This window comes from Scyliorhinus canicula, chromosome 16 (genome assembly GCF_902713615.1).
Source record: "Scyliorhinus canicula chromosome 16, sScyCan1.1, whole genome shotgun sequence".
In the NCBI taxonomy this organism is placed as follows: domain Eukaryota; kingdom Metazoa; phylum Chordata; class Chondrichthyes; order Carcharhiniformes; family Scyliorhinidae; genus Scyliorhinus; species Scyliorhinus canicula.
In genome coordinates, this window is record NC_052161.1 from 39,029,986 (window position 1) to 39,050,235 (window position 20,250).

The 20,250-nt window shown below is 42.6% G+C and overlaps 1 protein-coding gene across 1 annotated transcript in view; it reads right to left on the bottom strand.

The window, feature by feature from the left end:
• Positions 1-20,250, bottom strand: part of dhx32a (DEAH (Asp-Glu-Ala-His) box polypeptide 32a) — a 38,283-nt gene that overhangs the window by 3,681 nt on the left and 14,352 nt on the right. The window contains 7 exon segments of the mRNA XM_038774012.1: positions 144-178; positions 1,007-1,242; positions 5,128-5,182; positions 5,184-5,228; positions 8,773-9,018; positions 17,720-18,104; positions 19,713-19,906. Coding sequence (XP_038629940.1) covers positions 144-178; positions 1,007-1,242; positions 5,128-5,182; positions 5,184-5,228; positions 8,773-9,018; positions 17,720-18,104; positions 19,713-19,906 — 1,196 coding nt within the window.

Here is a 20,250-nt window from a genome sequence, read left to right on the forward strand (position 1 = left end):
AGGTTTATTGAGTTTTATAAAGGAGCAATATAACAGAAGGTGGCTAGTGAGTCAATCAGAGCAAAATAATTCTTCAGTACGCAAAATAAGCATTTTTGTTAAAAACTGGGAACCCTCTTCCTCCTGTTCCAAAGTTTACTTACATTGATTTGATGAAGCAGCTTGTTTTGCTTGATCCCTGTAAAGCGTTTATGAGGGTAAGTGATCACCCTCTGGATGCAAGAATTTCCTCCGACAACCGCTCTTGCAACTGTCCTCTGAACCAGGAGGTGGATCCAAGAAACAAAGGGAGCTTTACAAAAGAGAAATAAAGGAAACAATTACAGCAGTTGCTTTTTGGTGCAGTCTGTCTTTCTGTCATGGTAATGACTCGTTGAAGTTCTTTGAGGCTTTGTTTAAAAATGTTCAAGGCTGAATTGGAAATAGTTTCCAAAATTTGAAATATGTTGCATGTTTTGTACTAGCACACCTGTGAAATGGCAAAACGAAAGCAGATATTACAGGTCGAATACTAATGTCTAATTTCCTGACTTTCAGAAGCAGCATAGTTTATCAGGCCAGATGGGCAGCACGGTAGCTCATTGGAGTTAGCACAATTGCTTCACAGCTACAGGATCCTAGGTTCGATTCTCGGCTTGGGTCACTGTCGGTGCGGAGGTCCTGCACTTTCTCCCCGTGTCTGCATGGGTTCCTCCGGATGCTCCGGTTTCCTCCCACAATCTAAAGATGTGAGTGTTAGGTGGATTGGGCATGCTAAATTGCCCCTAGTGTCCAAAAAAGGTTAGGTGAGGTTACTGGGTTACAGTAGTGGTGGTGTGGGCCCGGTAGGGCTGTTCTTTTCCAAGGGCCAGTGCAGACTCGATGGGCCGAATAGCCTTATTCTGCACTGTAAGTTCTATGATTCTATGAATGGCTTACCATAATATAACAAAACATGATTGTCATACACATAAATCTTCCAAAAAGAAACCGGTAATGTAATCTATGCATCATAAAATTATATAGAGAAAACAGAAAGAGGGCAAGAAACATAACTGGTTGCTTTAGTACCTGTTACCATGGCGGCTATTGTTAACATTTCATGGACACAGTCAAATTCGCAGGATGCAACAAGAGCTTTTGCCATTTGGGGATCCAGTGGAAATTCTGACATAATGATTCCAATTTCTGACAGATTTCCATCATCATCCAGGGCTGCAAGGTAATCAAGGTCTTCTAATGCCTGCATCAAGGCTTCCGGGGCTGGTAGAAAAGGTAACTTACTTGTTTATTATGTAATGGTTATCATTGATTTTGAATTCTAAACCTTTTGCTCATATGGCATTCTTTAATCTATGTGCCCATCATCCACCATGCATAGTTAGTCTCTCAACCAAAGTGTTCTTTTGATCAGCCAAGTCTGTAGGTGATAACGGGGAGGTGGTGGTGTAGTGGTATTGTTATTGGACTAGTAATACAGAAACTTGTGGGTAAGATCTGGATCAAGTCCATGTCAGATGGTTTGAATTCCATAAAAATCAGGAATTGAAATGATGGCCATGAAACCATTGTAGAAAAAACCCATATGGTTCACTAATTTAGATTTAGAACAGTACAGCACAGAACAGGCCCTTCGGCCCTCGATGTTGTGCCGAGCAATGATCACCCTACTCAAACTCACATATCCACCCTATACCCGTAACCCAACAACTCCCCCTTAACCTTACTTTTTTTTAGGACACTACGGGCAATTTAGCATGGCCAATCCACCTAACCCGCACATCTTTGGACTGTGGGAGGAAACCGGAGCACCCGGAGGAAACCCACGCACACACGGGGAGGACGTGCAGACTCCGCACAGACAGTGACCCAGCCGGGAATCGAACCTGGGACCCTGGAGCTGTGAAGCATTGATGCTAACCACTATGCTACCGTGCTGCCCACCTTTTTTTTAAATTTAGATTTAGAACAGTACAGCACAGAACAGGCCCTTCCGCCCTAATGTCCTATAGGGAAGGAAATCTTCCACTCCGACCTGGTCTGGCCTACATATGACTCCAGATCCACAGCAATGTGGTTGATTCTCAAACACTCTCTAAACTGGAGAGCAGTTAGGGATGGGCAATAAATGCTGGCCCAGTCAACAGTGCCCACATCCCGCAAATACATTTTAAAAATGACTTGGACTCTGGCAATATTTAAGCAAATAATCATTAATCAGAAGCTGAAAGGAACCAACCACCCATATTTAGCTTGACAGTGAGTAGGCTCAAGGTGCTCATGAATACTAATCAATTGAAATATCAGCCATAATATTTAAGTTTTCACCAAACCTAATCCCAGAACCCATGACATTTAACTAAAGTTATAAAATCCTTGATCCTAATTGGTGAAAAAGATAGCCAATATACAACAAGCAATACAGCATCTCATTTTTAAAATTCTATACTTTTCATCTTCCACAGCTGGTCAGCATTATTCTAGTAACATGTTTCTCATCTCAAACTCTCTTTACAGGTTTATTTTAGTAAATTAGGTCATTTTATTCAGTTGTGTCGGGAAGTACTTTGTTTTTTGGTTCATATTCAGCAGCTGAAGTATAGCTCACTGTGTACAATTTGTGAACTTACACTAACGTTCTCATTTCTGCTGCATTTAACAATTTGAAAGACTTGGTATGTCATGGCTGGAGTGTACAGTACAACTACTCAGCCTTACCAGACAAAGCAAGCCGTCGGCTCCTAACAATGGCTTTGGTACCTGCGGTGAGAATCAGGGTGCAGCTTGACAAAAATTAATGAAAGCGAGTCCACAAATTTTCAGAAAATAGTTCCAGTATAGGCTGTGAATCAGTCTGTCTAGAATCAAAACTCGTTGTTTTGGCACAGTTCAAAATGTGCCATAACTAATTTTAACTTCAAAAACTTGCACATATACAAAATGTCTGTTTTTAAGCATTGCATCATGTTTCAGCAATGTGGAGTCAGAGGATTTGTGCAATACAAACAAGGTTGTATTGGTGGAATAAAAATTGCAGAGACAGCTCAAATTCAGCCTTCAGAATTAAAACACAATGCAAATACTGTATGCAGTGTATGTTATAGACTACCCATTCAGTACAAAGCAGATGTCTCCAATGATTCCTTTTTTGGCCAATGTAATAATCTACCGGCAGCTCAAATATACTTTGTATATTTATGAACGAGCACTTATTTTTTTAAGTTTATTGGGTTAGATTATCTTCCATTGGCTGTACAAGTTAAGAACAAGGCAAGGCACAAATTATTAGCAATACATTTATATTCCTAAAAATGATGTAATACATTTATTAGGAAGTATGGATTACTTACATATTTTATCAGCTTAGAAAGTCGGATAAGAGTTTTTGGCAAGATTGTGGAACAGTAAGGGCAGCACGGTGGGCGGCAGTGGTTAGCACTGCAGCCTCATGGCGCCAAGGACCAGGGTCGATCCTGGTCTCTGGTCACTCTCCATGTGGAGTTTTCACATTCTCGCTCTGTCTGCGTGGGTCTCAACCCCAAAATGATGTGCAGGGTAGGCAATTGGCCATGCTAAATTGCCCCTTAATTGAGAAAAAATGTAATTGGGTTCTCTAAATTTATTTTTAAAATAGGTTGTGAACAATGGACATCATATCAAAATTTGGCTTCAGTTCTATAATTCTAATATTTTAAACAGTTTTAAACTCTATATTCACTTCAGAAACAGGTAATTTCACCCATTTGTTGGCATTTTGTAACTATGAATATTAGCCTGGCTTGTCATGAAGTCACAGTTGGCCCATGTCTTGCTATAATCCCATTCTTTTCAGGAATAAAACCATGCGAGTAAGGTTAGATTCTAGTACGCAAGCTGTGAAAGCTCTGTCATCTCATCCTTCAGAACTCCTCAGTATATCATCGGAAACATTTGCCTGAGAAAACCAATTTGTTCAGAATAGCTTAGTTATGCTTTTGAAATTAATATTTGTGCAAAATGAAAGGCTACAAGAACAGTTATTGAAATCATAAAAGCAGTCTTTGTAATTGTGCAGAAAATAAATGCATACCTTGAAACGTGTTTCATTTTCCTTGGTGTCACATATGTCAAAAATGGACAATAAAGGTTATTCTGAGCTAGTGTGGTACAAGTTTTCTTCTATATTTTCCCTTATCCAGAACAGTATTACTAACATTGGCAGTGAACCTTCCCTCATACCATTGACTTTGTTAATTTTAAATCAAAGCAAGAAAGGAAATTCCCACTTCAGACACCCAGCATCAATCATGCTTCAATGTCTTGCACAAAAGCTCTGGAGTAAACTTCCTCTCAGTCAACTGAAATAAAAGAGGGGCATAATTTACTCACTTACTGGACTGGGTTCATTTACAGGGGCGTAGCAGTGTAGTGGTATCATTGGACTGCTTGCCTTGGGAAGCGAACAGCATAATCAAAAGACCCCTCCCACCCGGCTTACTCACTCTTCCACTACTCCAACGGGCAGGAGATACAAAAGTCTGAGAACATGCACAAACAGATTCAAAAACAGCTTCCCCCTGTTACCAGATTCCTAAACGAACCGTCTTATGGACTGTCCTGATATATTATACTCCTGTATGCTTCACCCGATGCCTATGTCTATGTATTACACTGTGTGTCTTGTGTTTCCCTATTATGTATTTTCTTTTCTTTTCATGTACTAATGATCTGTTTGAGCTGCTCGCAGAAAAATACTTTTCACTGTACCTCGGTACACGTGACAATAAACAAATCAATCCATCACCTAGGGCAATGTTCTGAGCCTGTGAATCCCACCACAGCAGAAGGCGAAATTTTAATTTAATAAAAATTTGGAACTTAATAAAAGTCCCAATTGATGACAATGAAACCTCATCTTAAAGGAAGGAAATCTTCCATCCTTACCTGGCCTGGCATAGATTTGACTCCTGACTCTTAAATAACCCTCTGATCTGGCCTAGCAAGCCACTCAAGGGTAATTAGGGATGGACAATAAATGCAGGCCCCAGCCAGCGACACCCACAGCCCAGGAATTAATTTTAAAAGTACACAGACAAATTTCATTGATGGATGTATATAACCTCATCCAATTTCAAATGCTGTATAAAAATATCTCAGAAACTTTTAAACCCAGTTTAGCCTGTGCCCATGATGTGATGCGCATCTCTGCCTGGATTTTGCTGAGTTGGTCGCATCACTAAAGAATCTGCTCGTATTCTTGGATTATAAACCTAGGATTAGATCATGAACAAAATTACAATCTATAGACAAAAATCAAGAATGTCTGAAAGATACAGTGAGGCAGAGCTTTATTTGCCAGCTGGATAGTTCCAAAATATGCCAAGGTTACTCCAAACAAAATTACTAAGAATTTCACACATGTAAAAGCCCACCTAATATGAAGTGCCTCGAGTAACACGTTCACATGCCAGGGCCAGGGGAATTGAAGCTCAGGCCAACTAAAAGCCAATGATTGGGACTGGTGAGGGGCACTTCTGCCATCAAATTAGTATATGGCACTATCAGCTTCTCACCAATTGGTATCCACAACCACCGTACTTGGTTTTCCAAGGCATAATTGATTAACTAATAGTTGATCATGGTTAAAACTATTCACAGAAGCGATTTCCAAAAGCCACGAGTAGAGTTCAGATAGTTTTGTGAGCAAATTGACAAAGTATTGGGTTACGGGGATAGGGTGGAAGTGATGGCTTAAATGGGTCGGTGCAGACCTCGATGACCCAAATCGCCTCCTTCTGTACTGTATGTTCTATGTTTTATGTACTTGCAGAGAAACTGCCAACCAACAGATAAACTCCTTGGCTGCGACAATTTCTGTGGAAACGTCCTTGATTGATAACTTGAAGTAGAGGTTCAATCTTCTCCCACAAGATGTGCGGGTTAGGTGGATTGGCCATGTTAAATTGCCCTAAGTGTCCTAAAAAATAAAGATTAATGGGGTGGGGTTACTGGTGTAGGGTGGATACGTTGGTTTGAGTAGGGTGATCATTGCTCGGCACAACATCGAGGACCGAAGGGCCTGTTCTGTGCTGTACTGTTCTATGTTCTAGGTGTGAAACTCTACAATTTATTACTCTCAGTACATGAAAAGTCTCTTCATCTTTTTAGAAAATGCTAATAACAGTGCAATTATAATCAAACTGTGGGATTTGAAGATGCATCATTGAGATGCAAGAAAGGTTGTCACATCTGGAAGGACTTTTTTGAAGATCCATCAAGAATTTCAAACACTGGGATATACGTAAATTAAACAAAGACTTTTATGAGAAACTATTTGAAATTTGACACTGCTCTTAATATGTGCATCTCATCAGAATCCTATTCGTTTCCCATTTGATCTGAGTCTCCAATTTAGTTTAAATTTTTAGTCATTTGCTTGCACGGGCTCCTGTTGAAGCGGCAGATTGCTGCTATTAATCCACCTAAATTGAGGTCCTCCCCAAATGAAATATGACGATAGTGCATATATCAAATCAGAGTGTGAAATGCCAATCAGCCCATGAGTTCATCCTCCCTCCATTTCGGCCAAGCACAGCAGTTCACCCACCAACAATAAAGGAAAACAATCCCAAATCAATGCATCAGTCGATAAGCAGTCCCTTTCTTTTCCAATAGACTCCAGAACAAAAAACAATTTGTTGGCTTCACAAATATAGTCATGTTAAGAAACTTGATAGACCAATGCATTGCTGGTAAGAACTGCAATTAGAATTCATAACCCTTTCATAAATATATATGCAATTAACAAATTGTTACAGACAGGAGAGAGGCAACAGAACCTCTTTATCCTCTCCCTGTCTGTTCATAAGCAGATTTTGAGTTATTTTTAAAGCAGGCTGTTTCCCCAAACCCTCAGTTTGTGTAGTCCAATTTTACAAGTACCACACAGTAAGTCCTTTAGGATTAACTCAGAAGGTTATTTATTTCACATTCAAACCGAGGTGTTGTGGGAGTGGGAGGAAAGATGTTCGCAACCTCACACACACACTCATATATGGTAAAGGAAACAAAGAGGAAGTTTTAACAACTATGGACAACAACAGCAAAAGAGCCACAGAAATGAATATTAGTTCATGTGATTTCCAGAGTCTAAGAAGTTAAAGTTCAGTAGGTGTTTCCTTCATGTGGAGGTCAGTGCAGATGAGTCCCTCATTGGAGACAGTAGCACAAAAGTCCTTAAAATGAATGACAATTAAGCATGATGGGATTTTTATACTTGGACAACTTTGCAGCCAATGATCAGAGACTTTTAAAATCAGACAAGCGTCAAAGTGTTGAGAGATAGTAGCCGGATGCTTGCCCAGCCAAGAGAAATCTGGAGGTATCTCAGTTTTCAAAGGAATATACAGAATTCAAAATGGTCACTTGAGTTGTGTGGCCGTCTTTCTCCACAATGATTTCAAGAGTGATCTTTGTCAATTACCTGGGACTGGCTTTGATTTCAGGACTGATAATATTCCAGCCATTAGCTTTTTGAAAGAGTTATCATCCTGTTGCAGTATTTGTGTCAGGATGCCATTGTCTGGGTGGTCTATGCAGGACCGGCCATTTAAAATCTCTGCTTATCAGAATACGACAGCTGGTGCCGTAAAAGGCGGGCATGGCTTGCGCAAGGATTCTCTATGTTGCTACACTTTAATGCCTGTGGCACTGGGTTAGACGTGAAGGATCTGCCATCAGAAGATTGTTACTGAAAAATTGGAGGAACTTAATTGTGCATTTTTGGTCTAATCAGGGTTGGAAATAGGGTTTCTGATTCTGACCAGAAGAGTTGGATCATTATCTGTGCATGCTTTTCCTTTGGTTCTACTTTGCGCTCATCACGTGGGTGCTCTTTTATGCTCTGGTACAAGAGAATATAAAAGATTTTGCTCGAATAGTGTGTAGTGTTCTACATTTTGGAATATAGAGTGAGGCCTATGGGACACACTACGCCTGAAAAGTGGCAAGGCGCAACGTGACCGGTAGATGCCAGATAATTCCTCTTCTGGAATCTAACTGGTTCACAATGCCTCACAAGATCCAACAGGTTCTCGCAAGACGAGGCGATGTGAATCCCACCCATTGTGGGCAGGATCACTTTTTGGCAAACCTGCATGTTAGAGTGAGACAACTAATCTCACTCAAATAATCATTCCCACGATCTACCCAAGGTGTGCGATCTAACTCCCTCACCTTGGAGATCTCGGGCAAGTGCCGTTCATTGCTGACGCAATGACATTCATGAGGGGTGGGGGTCTCCCAGGGGATCAAAGGCCTCTGGGCAGGGCGGCACTCTGACACTGCCAATGCCACCTGTGCACCTTTGCACTGCCAGCCTGACACCTGGAACTGACAAGGTGTCCAAATGGCACTACCAGTTAGCAGGAGCACTGCCAGGGTGCCAGGCTGCCATTTTCATGTTGCGGATTGGGCCCAGGGGTGACCCGTGCAGGTGCGGGGTGGCCCGAGGACCATTTGAACGGTGGAGTTAGTGCTTGGAGGGGTTTTGGAGGTCATGTTGGGGTGTCGAGAAGAGCTCCTCACTGCAGAAAATGGGACTAAGTGCGGCCTCGGCTATGAGTTCCTTGCTGACGCCCCCAATCCCTCCGAATGGTCATTCAATAGCATGGTGTTGGTGCTCTGAGCACCGGGAAACACCTGGCTAATCGTGCGCGATGGAACTCTGTTTCCATTCGGGTAGATTGCACCAAAGTGACATACCTTTAATGTACACCTGCTAAACAAAGTCAGTGAAAGATATGGTGTACTCACATTCCTTTTCTCCATGCCCACATCGATGACAAACTTCACGTTCTCTATGCAAAGTAAGGACTCTCCCATACTTGTGGTCAACATCACTCTCCTTTTGTATCGTTTGCAGTTCTTCTCCAACATGTCACTTGGTCTGTCAACATACATACCCTGTGCTGGGTAAAAAGGAATTGGCACTAGTTCTCCCAGCATTGGGTGCAGCTTAGAACCTTCTTGTTTGATTATATTGTAGGCCTCGTCAATTTCCTGCGCGTATGTAAATATGTTAATGCAAATTCTGATAACTCACAGCCAAAAGCATTTACATAAATTAATTTTTGCATCCTTATAAATGATCGTTCAAACCACAAAGAATCCATATTTGTTCCATGCTGTGCACTACATGTTCTACATCCGCCAGAGTTATATTTGAACAATTTTTGTAACCACCCAGTTGTAATGACAATGGTAAATGTGCTGGAAGACAAACAGAAGGTCACTGTCCTATTTACTCTGCAGTCACCATTGCTGAAAGTGCATACATATGCAGACTGCACGTAGTTCTGATGTTAAAGCTCATAAGGTCCAACGACACTTAACGGCTCACAAAGAATGGTTACTTTAATAGCACTTCTGGGACTGCACCCATCAGTTACAAAAAACTGTAACAAAAGGTATAAAATTTAACAGCAAACCTCAGAAGTACTCTCTTCATTATTATATAAAGTTGCTTGGAATAAAATTTTATGAATGTTTTTGTTTTACAAGCAAGTACTAGTGACAACACTGGGGCAGGACAATCTGGAAGTACCTCCTTCAGTAAACATCTGGGGGGAGTTGGTGGGTCTGGGGGGAAAAAGCATCTGTGGGGAGTTGAAAATGCACTAGACAGTTGTGTCGATTCGAACATACAAAGTCGGAGCAGGAGTAGGCCACTCGAGCCTTCTCCTCCATTCAATAAGTCCTCGGCTGATGTGAGTGTAATTTCAACCCCATATCCCTGCCTACCGGTAACCTTTCACCCCTTGTTAATCAAAAATCTATCTAGCTCTGCCTTAAAGGTATTCAAAGAATCTGCATCAAACGCCTTTTGAGGAAGAGAGTTCCAGAGACTGACAACCCTTTGACAGAAAAAAAGTTTTCCTCATCTCTGTCTTAAATGAATGACCTCTTATATTTTAAAAATGACGCCTAGTTCGGAGTGCTCAAGAAATTTTGTTTTATAAATCTCTCAAACCATCAGTGCAGTCCATCCACCAGCGTCATTGCAACTAGACAAGAGTTTGTGGTTTTTCAATTTTTAAAAAGCAGGAAGCTCCTGTTCCAATATGTAGATGAATTTATGCTGCTAATGCACCACACAATGATACAGTTTTGATTCTAGCCAGTGTACAATGTAGAGCAAAATATACTGTACATTGTAGAAAACTATCTAATTTGTATTTAAAAAAATTAACAATATCAGCCTCCATCACACTACTAGGGAATCTCTTTTGTAGTTTTACCACTGCCTCACTGAAATAATACTTTCACAGATTAGTTTTGGGTAGATTTTAGAAATAAGAAAACTAGCGCAATGTCCCACAACAAGCTTTCAATCAGAGTGTGTTTGGCTTAAGAATGGCATCATTCTTGCTTCCAAGTCAAATATTGTGTGCTGAAGGACCAGGATTTGAGCAAAATTGGCATCTCCAGAATCACACTGCTGCATGAGTTACAGGGTTTTGAATGACAAATAAAAGTAGGCTACTTGTTTGATGTTGTAAAAGATACCATGGCATGATATGAACGTCAGCTGTTCTCGTCAAAATTCGCCCCTTAAGCAGGGCAGCACGGTGGCGTAGTGGTTAGCATTGCTGCCTCACGGCGCCCAGGTCCCAGGTTCGATCCTGGCTCTGGGTCACTGTCCTTGTGGAGTTTGCACATTCTCCCCATGTTTGCGTGGGTTTTGTCCCCATAATCCAAAGATATGCAGAGAAGGTGGATTGGGCCCACTAAATTGCCCTTAATTGGAAAAAAATGAATTGGGTACTCTAAATTTAAAAAAAACATTCACCCCTCAAGCAAAAGCAACAAAATTGGTCATTTATTTGCTGTTTGTGGGACCTTGCACTGTTTTGCATCTGTCTAAACAAAGTGATTGTTTCTAGCAGGAATTCAATGACTACAATACAATTGGGGCAACACTTAAGGTTCCACTCAAAGTAATCTATTTTTTTCCAAATTGAACTAACCGTAGTGTGACATAATATGTTAAAACAATAGTCGCTTTCTGTTTTAGTTTAAATTGTTATTCGTCCTTTAGTTTTTAATTCAGTGAGGTGGCAAAATAAATTAAAAATCGATTCTCACTGTAAGTGTTGTTATAATATGCAGTGTCAGTATTAGGATATTTAACAAATAACGTGAAGCACATCAACAACAATTATTTAGTAAGTGTAGGGTGTTTTCTTGATGATCAATATCAGTTCCTCAAGCGCAAAAACAATGTTATTGACTGAAACACAGTTTGCATTTATATAGCATATTTAATATTGAAAAATATCCTAAGGAGCTTCAAAGTGAAATGAAATAACAATTAATGGTATGACAAAGTGTTATGTATTAGAGAATACATCCCTGCTGGCGAAGTGTCACGTGATCTGTAAAGACGTCAGTAGTGAGTGCTTCAGTTCTCCATTTTAGTTTGTAAGAGCAACATCCCTAATAAAATCTCTCATCATGTTTGTAAGAATCCAGAGTGTGGCACCTCCAAACCTGTTCTCTTTGTGGCAAACTCAAAGATATAACAAAAGAGAAAACTGGCTGAGCAAAATAAAAAAGTCGTCAACAAATCGCTGGAGATGGCATCGAGAGCAGAGAAAGATTCTTGGACTCACACACACATTGGCCGAAGCAAATCAGTAATGCTGAAGGTTTTTAACCAAGAAAATCGACTACAATCACGGGTAAAGGCCAGACACTCAGTGGGGGAAAGCTGCCGTTCAGAAAATAAATGCAAGAACCCCACTGGATGGCAACAGACCAAAAGTTGAAGAAGAACTAGAAAGGCTAGTTCAAACAGGAGCCATTGAGCCAGTTGCCAAGAGTGATTGGGCAACACCATTAGTTCCTGTAGTGAAACACAATGGCTGTGAGAATATCTAGAGATTTTAAAACAACTATTAATCCAGTATTGAGAGCAGATCACTATCCACTGGCCGCTGATTGAAGACTTGTTTGCTGGACTTTCTGGAGGACAGAAATTCAGTAAAAATGATTTATAGCAGGCATATTTCAAATAAATGTTGCTGCAAAATCACAACCGCTATTCACGATAGTTACACATAAAGATCTGGTTTGTTACAGAAGATTTCCTTTTGGAACAACATCTGCTCCTGTTCTTTTTCAGAGGTCCATGAATCAAATACTGAGTGGGTTAAATAGAATGCAATGTTTTTTGAATTATATTCTTGTCACCAGTTTGAGTGAACAGGAACACCTGAAGAACTTGGAAGCTATTCTAAAACATCTACCAAAGCATAATCTGGGTCATGCATCGATACAGATGGCTTACACAAGGAGCCGAAGAAGATGGCAATCTTAGAAGCACCACGTCCTCAAAATGTGACACAACTTCGGTCGCTTTTTGAATTGATCAATTATTATGGAAAACTCTTGCCTAATTTAGCGACACAATTGACACCTTTACACATGTTATTATGTGCCAAACAGGTGTGGCACCAGGGCCGGCCCAAGGTACCGGCAACTCGGGCAGTCGCCCGGGGCGCCATGTGCTCGGGGGCGCCAGAGACTCGGGTCCTGTGCATGCGCAGTTGGGCCGGTGCCAACCAGCGCATGCGCGGTGGCCGCCTCCGCCCCCGCTCCGGCCTCCCCCCCTGTCCTCCCCTCCGGCCTCCCCTCCCTTCCGTCCTCCCCTCCCGCCCCCCCCCACCCTTCCGTCCCCCCTCCGTCCGCCCCCCCCTCGGCCCTGCCCCCGCCCCTCCTCGGCCCCGCCCCCGCCCCCCCCTCGGCCCTGCCCCCACCCCCCTCGGCCCCACCCCCGCCCCCCTCGGCCCCGCCCCGCCCCCTCCGCCTCGGCCCCGCCCCCCGCCTCACCCCCCCGCCTCTGCCTCGGCCCCGCCCCCCGCCTCGGCCCCCCCCTCCCGAAGGGCGTGAAGTTCAGCTTGCCCGGGGCGCCAGTAACCCTAGGGCCGGCGCTGTGTGGCACTGGTCAGAAGAATGCAAAAGGGCATACAATGAGGTAAAAGATGCCTTACAGGTCTGCATGGGTCTCACCCCCACAACCCAAAAGATGTGTAGGGTAGGTGGATTGGCCATGCTATAATTGGGTAAAGAAATATGCCTTACAGAATCAATGCTGTCCACTACAATGCCAAACTGAAGTTACAACTTGCTTGCAATGTGTCAACCTATGGGGTTAGCAGCTGTCTCACATATAATGCCTGCAGGAAAGGAACGACCAATAGCATTTCCTTCCCAAACTCTTTCTTGCACTGAAACAAATTATGCTCAGCTGGACCAAGAGGCTTTGAGCATCATTTTCAGGGTAAGAAGGTTCCACCACTACTTTTTATGAACGTGATTTTACTCTTTTGATGGATCTTCGAATCTTGATGACAATCTTTGAGCCGTATAAAGGTATTCCTCCTTTAACATCCAGTAGATTCCAAAGATGGTCTTTGATATTGTCAGCACACAGGTACGATATCCAATATTGTAAGTCAGAGCAAACGCTGATGATTTGTCAAGATTGCTGTTACAAGTGAAGCAAAACCTGAAGACTATTTCATCAACATCCTGTATTTCTGGGGTGGTACGGTGGCGTAGTGGTTAGCATTGCTGCCTCAGGGTGCCAAGGACCGGTTCCCTGTCCATGTGGAGTTTGCACATTCTATCCCTGTCTATGTGGGTTTCACCCCCACAACCAAAAACGATATGCAGGGTAGGTGAATTGGTCATACTAAATTGCCCTTAATTGGGAAAAAAATAATTGAAAACATGCCTTGCCAGCCGTGGTAATGGTATCGGCGTACCACCAGACACCACGGGCCACCTCCCGGCCATCGCCCCCCGCTACTTTCCCCGGCCCTGGCAGAAACTCCCCAGCCAGCAGCATGACTGTCAGCGAAGTATGGCAGTGTTGGACACTATCCGTACGTCCACTCTCTCACTCTTTTTTGAGTGCACAAGTGGACCGCGCCGTTGGGAACTCGGCCCTTCGGAGGCAGAGAATCGCGGATGGGCCAACTAATGATATGCAAATGGTGTATGCACGCCATGCGTTGCATTGACACCGTTTCTGAGGTGACGGAGCATTGTGATTTGGCGCCAAATCGGCGCCTGCCACGATTTTGGCGTTGGAAGCTATTCTCTGCCCAATCGCACTCCCCGATTTCACCGTCGGCTAACAAAGAATCCCGCTCCCTGTATTTCTCACTTGTGGATAATGTACCTGTGACTTCATATCAAGTACAGAGGTAAGCAAGAATTGAGCCAGCGATGAGGAAGATGATGGATGGTCCAAAAAGGAACAATGTCAGATGTTCATTGTAAAATCCAGAGCTCAAGCCCTACGTCACACGAGGATTTGAGCTGATAGTACAGAATGGACTTTATTATGAGGAATCTGAGTGATTATTTCTCTACGCTTGCGCAGCAAAGTCCTTGACCAACTACATGAGGTACATCCTGGGGTAGTGAGGATGAAGGAACTGGCACACAGTTAGTTTTGGTGGCCAGGATTAGATGCTAAAATTAAAGAGAAAGTGGGGCAAGTCAGTCCTATGCGAAGCTAGAAAACACTCCACCACTACAACCGTTACATCCGTGGGAATGGCCAACACAGCCATGGCAGTGAATACAAATAGACTATGCTGGTCTAGTGGAGGGTCACATGTTCCTAGTGATTGTGGATGCACATTCTAAATAGCCAGAAGTCGTTCTCGTGAAATCCACAACGAACAAACCATTGAGGAGCTAGACAAAATAGTTGCAAGATTTGGTACACCGGAACAGGTTGTAAGTGACAAAGATATGCAGCCCATTTGAAGGAGTTTGTGGATAACCTAAGAGGGAATGGTTTACAGCATATAAAGTCAGCTCCATACCATCCTGTAACTAACAGGTTTCTGAATGGTTTGTTCCATCATTGAAATATTCATCAAGGCGTTGAAGGACCAAGGTACATTGGAAAGAAGAGTAAACAAATTCTTAATGTCTTACCAGCACACAACACAGAGTTCACCAGCAATGCTGCCGTTCAGGAGGAAACTACAAAAACAGTTTAATTTGTGAATACCACCTGATATTTCAGAGATTGTCAAATGACAACAAGTGCAGATTGCTAGGAGAGAGCAGAACTCTAAAAAGTGAATATTCAATCAAGGAGAGTGGGCGCTAGCCAGAAGCTACAACACCAACGAGAATTGGGTATCTGCTGTGATCCTCGCAAAGAGAGGTCCAATATCAGACAGCGTAAAGATGGATGATGAAAGTGTTTTGGCAATGTCATTCTGACCAGCTACTAGCTTCATGAATTGAAATCAACTTTCTGCAGAGAAAAAGAGGAAGTGAGAGCACTTAACTGCCTTTGCTGTAGTCCAAGAGCTGTGAATCATAGCTAAATGTTTATAAACATTGTGGGTAGTTTCACAGTTTTGTACTTGAGATCCATTCCAGTGTGAAGGGAAGTGAAATTAACAAATCCAGACAGCTAGCTGTGTGTAAGCTGTTAATCACAGCTTAGTAAAACTAATTTGAATGGATGTGAATGAAAGCCTTGCCGATCTAAGATTTAATGGGCTTCAAACCCAGCTGATGTGGTTTTTGCTGTCTAGGAATTTACAGGTGCTGCTTTCCCTGCCTGATCCAGCAGGCATATTTCACAGGTGAGTTTTAAAGCATTGATCTTTTCACTGTCTCTGTCTGGACTGCTCTCGAGCTTCCAGGCAAGGGTTTCTGTAATAGTGGGCTTCTCTGGTGGGGGTCTCAGGTAATGGAGGCATTCTGGTGGAGGTCTTTCTTATGGGGCATGTCTGGTGAGACCTCTTTTATGGGCAGCACGGTAGCATTGTGGATAGCACAATCGCTTCACAGCTCCAAGGTCCCAGGTTCGATTCCAGCTTGGGTCACTGTCTGTACGGAGTCTGCACATCCTCCCCGTGTGTGCGTGGGTTTCCTCCGGGTGCTCCGGTTTCCTCCCACAGTCCAAAGATGTGCAAGTTAGGTGGATTGGACATGATAAATTGCCCTTAGTGTCCAAAATTGCCCTTAGTGTTGGGTGGGGTTACTGGGTTATGGGGATAGGGTGGAGGTGTTAACCTTGGGTAGGGTGCTCTTTCCAGGAGCCGGTGCAGACTCGATGTGCCGAATGGCCTCCTTCTGCACTGTAAATTCTATGATCTATGGGAGGTCTATGGTGGGAGTCTCTGTAATGGGGGTGTTTCTGGTAGGGATCTCTCTTATGGAAAGGTCACTGGTGGGGATCTCACGGATGGGTCTCTGGGGGGGGGGGTCTCTGTAATGGGCGGTGGGGTCAGGTCACCATCATAATATTGTAATGTGGGGGGGGGGGGGGGAGTGACCAAGCAAGTGTAGCAGGTGTAGGGGGAAGAATTGTGTTGCAGGTAATGAGGGCAGCCGCTGGTTCTCATCATCAGATCACCTGCTGAAAATGGCGGCCCGATAGTGGGATTCGCAATAGAATCCCTTGCAATCCTAAATTTGCATGGCAAGGGAAAGTGAATCGCCTCTGGTCAGGACAAAAGCATGGCTGAGACTTTCAAGAGGAGATTCGCTGAGGCTGGGGTAATGATATTGGTCATATGGTCAGCTTCAGATCAAGTAGGACTTGAGTTAAAAACATTTGATTTAACTTAGATGTAGCTGGGGAGTGATGGAGAGCTGGCTGTCGGACAAGTCGACTAATAACACAGAGGTGGTGAAGAGGTCAAGAAAGGTAGAGCTGGGTATACGTGGAATCTGACCGCATTTCATAACATGAAGGCAGCGTGGGTAACATATGGATATTAAGATGGGAGCTAATAATAAGCCCTCAGGAGACTCCAGAGTGGGACCGAAATTTGACTTTACTGCCATGTATGGAACGTTGATATGCACAAAATAGCTGCTGCATTGACCTATATAAGAGGGGCTGGTTTAGCTCACAGGGCTAATCACTGGCTTTTAAAGCAGACCAAGCAGGCCAGCAGCACGGTTCGATTCCCGTACCAGCCTCCCCGGACAGGCGCCGGAATGTGGCGACTAGGGGCTTTTCACAGTAACTTCATTGAAGCCTACTTGTGACAATAAGCGATTTTCATTTCATTTCATTTCAAGATGTTATATAACTGTACATCTCTCTTTTCATTGCCCTAAAATGGATCATGGATGGTGCTGCATGACAGAGGGTTCGTCTTGGCTCCAAGCTGTCGTACTGTGTTTCCACACAGGGGACACATACAATATCCATGCATTGTGCACATTGTATCAAAATCACATTTTGTAGACCCCAAGACAACGGGTGCCATTTCAAAGCTGAAACAAATCATTAAAAATGAAAGAACCTGGCCAACCAATAAATCAATTAATCAAAGTTTTCAAGAAGGAGCTACTAAAACCCAGAATGCATGGCCTACCTTTAAAACATAGAAATGATGCACATAATTTATTTTAAATATACGCATATTATGTAAAATAAGTGCATTGACGACAAGAAAAGGCCACAGTTTCATTGCAGCTTCACCTAAACATTTCAGGGCATTAGCAGGAAAGGTTATTACGTACAAACCTTGTAGAGGAAGGTATTGCCTTTAATTGAAAATATTACACATATTCTTACACACAAAAAGGCAAGCACTGGAATATATAATTTGTCTCAGTTATTCACAGCCAATGATGTGGCTTATGAGTTAATACTGTCTTATTAGGAGAAATATATTGTAAAAGATGTCAGGAATGAGCTTACCTTTTTACAAGATAGAAAAATGGCAGCATCCCCTTTCTCCCGTGTACGATGTATCTCAAACAGCAACCTAAGTGCAGGTAGAAAATAGCTTTCTTGAGGAATGCAACTGTAAACAACCTCTACGGGACATCTAATGGGCTCTTCATTTCCCACTCGTATTAAAGGAGCATTGCCATAATGACTATGCAGTTTATTGGACATATGAGGGGAAATTATTATGACAACTTTTAGTTCCGGCCTTTGTCTCACAATGTCTTTCAGGAGACCTAATAGCACATCCGTAGAAACAGTTCTTTTGTGAGTTTCATCTATAATGATGACTCCATAGTGTTCCAGTAGAGGGTCTGACATCATTTCCTGCAGTAGCATATCGTCCGTGCTGTACCTAGAATATGAAGATATTATTGGTTAGTGGTCATGATCTGAGTTTGCTTCAAGTCGGAAAAAAGGGCTAAAAGTTACTCAGATTTCGACATAATTTATTTTTGCCCATAACAGGGCACTTCGTCACCCTGCATGCTTACCTTTAAAATAGTAAACTTAATTAAGTAAAATTATAATGGTTTCAACTGAATTAGGGAATTTTCTGTCAAGCAAGTGGATGACATAATTTCCTCTCCCCTTTGGGACTTGAGTTCAGTTCTGGCTTCGGGTGACTGTGTGGAGTTTGCACTTCCCCCCGTGTGTGCGTGGGTTTCCTCTGGGTGTTACGGTTTCTTCCCACAGTCCAAAGATGTACAGGTTAGGTGGATTGGCCATGCTAAGTTGCCGCTTAGTGTCCAAAGATGTGCAGGTTAGGTGGATTGCCTGTGCTAAATTGCCCCATAGTGTCCAAAAGGTTACTGGGATAGGGTGAAGGTCTGGGCTTAAGTAGGGTGCTCTTTCCAAGGGTCGGTGCAGGCTCGATAGACCGAATGGCCTCCTTCTGCACTGTAAATTCTATGATTCTGTGATCTCCAGTCTGAGTAACTCCCACAAGTCCTGAAAGACGTGCTGTTAGGTGAATTGGACATTCTGAATTCTCCCTCTGTGTACCCGAACAGGCGCCGGAATGTAGTGACAAGGGGCTTTTCACAGTAACTTCATTGCAGTGTTAATATAAGCCTAAGACTGCTTGTGACTTAATAAAGATTATTATTTTTAAAATGTGCCAAGGGAGTGCAGAACGCAGATATTTGTATGTTTCAATTAGCCTAAAATATATTTGAGGCCATTTGGAATGGAGTCTAGGCTCTTCTCTGGGGACACTGAAGCTAGGGTTGAGTTACCCCAGGTTCACAAGCCTCATCTCGCTCACCCCAAGTAGCAGGTTAAAAGCAGAAACCTGTGATCAAGTCGCCTTTCCTGCTACTAGAGAATAAGACAGTCCTGCTAAAGTGTAAAATTGTATCAGGAGGGGGAAGAAAGATAATTAATGGTAGTAACATTTTCTGATTTCTGTTCTTTGTTATTCTATTGAGATACCACAAACCTACAAATTTAAGCTGGGAAAATGACGGCAAAGCATGGGGATAGCTTTAGCTTTGTTACATTTAAATGGTGATTAGTTTCATTTGCTTTCTAAGGTTAAACATGATCTAATTTGTGCAGCATGACTACATCTGACCGTATGCCTATTTACAAGTATTTCTCCTATGGTAATTACAATTTTTGTAAAAGGTGTGCATGCAATTACCTTTAATCAGTTTAAGCATTTATGAAACACTTCATTTACTATTTTTGTGTTAAATTATCTCTACTTCTTTGTTCAAATGTTGTTTCACTCAAATTTCCCTTTATCTTCCTACCCTCCAAATAACCTTATTCATTCCCATCCTTTCATTTTGTCCTGGTTGCATTCCATTGTCGATCCTTGTCAAGAGTAATGCAAATGATAAGAACCGGCATATGGCGTAATTTGCTTGGAGAGGGACTTGCAGCTGTAGCAGCTTCTGATTTGCATCAGAGTCACGGTTCTGCAAGGGTCACCAAAAGCAGATGTAAGCACACAGACCTCAGGATAGTCTCATTGATGCAGCAGTTTTCAAATGGAATTATGTAGCCCACTTCATGCCCTATGTTGACATCCATTTCATCTGCCACGCGGAGGGCAAGTCCGACAGCCGTCTGCTTCTGCGTCTGTGTGCACACCACAACCCCATGCTGATACTTGGAAGAAAGACAATGTTCCGCACACCACTGCGGGATCTAAAAAAAGAAAACAAAGGAAGCAATCAGGGTACCACAGCCTTCTGGCATGACGCTTTACTATAGCGTGGTTGGTCAGACACTAGACACTTATAAAAACAAAATTAAGTTGTTTCAGAAGAAACAAGTCATTAATTAATAAACTTTTGACCTAGATCTGAAATGGAGGCATGGAAGCGCACTATACATTTTGGGATATAATTTTGTATCTGTGTACACACCTAAATATTACAAATGGAAAACAAAATGATGGCCATAATTAAAGATGGTCATTCTAGCAACTTGGATAGCTCTTTGAATAGGTCAGTGGCTTATTGCACAATGCAGTAACAAATCACAGAATC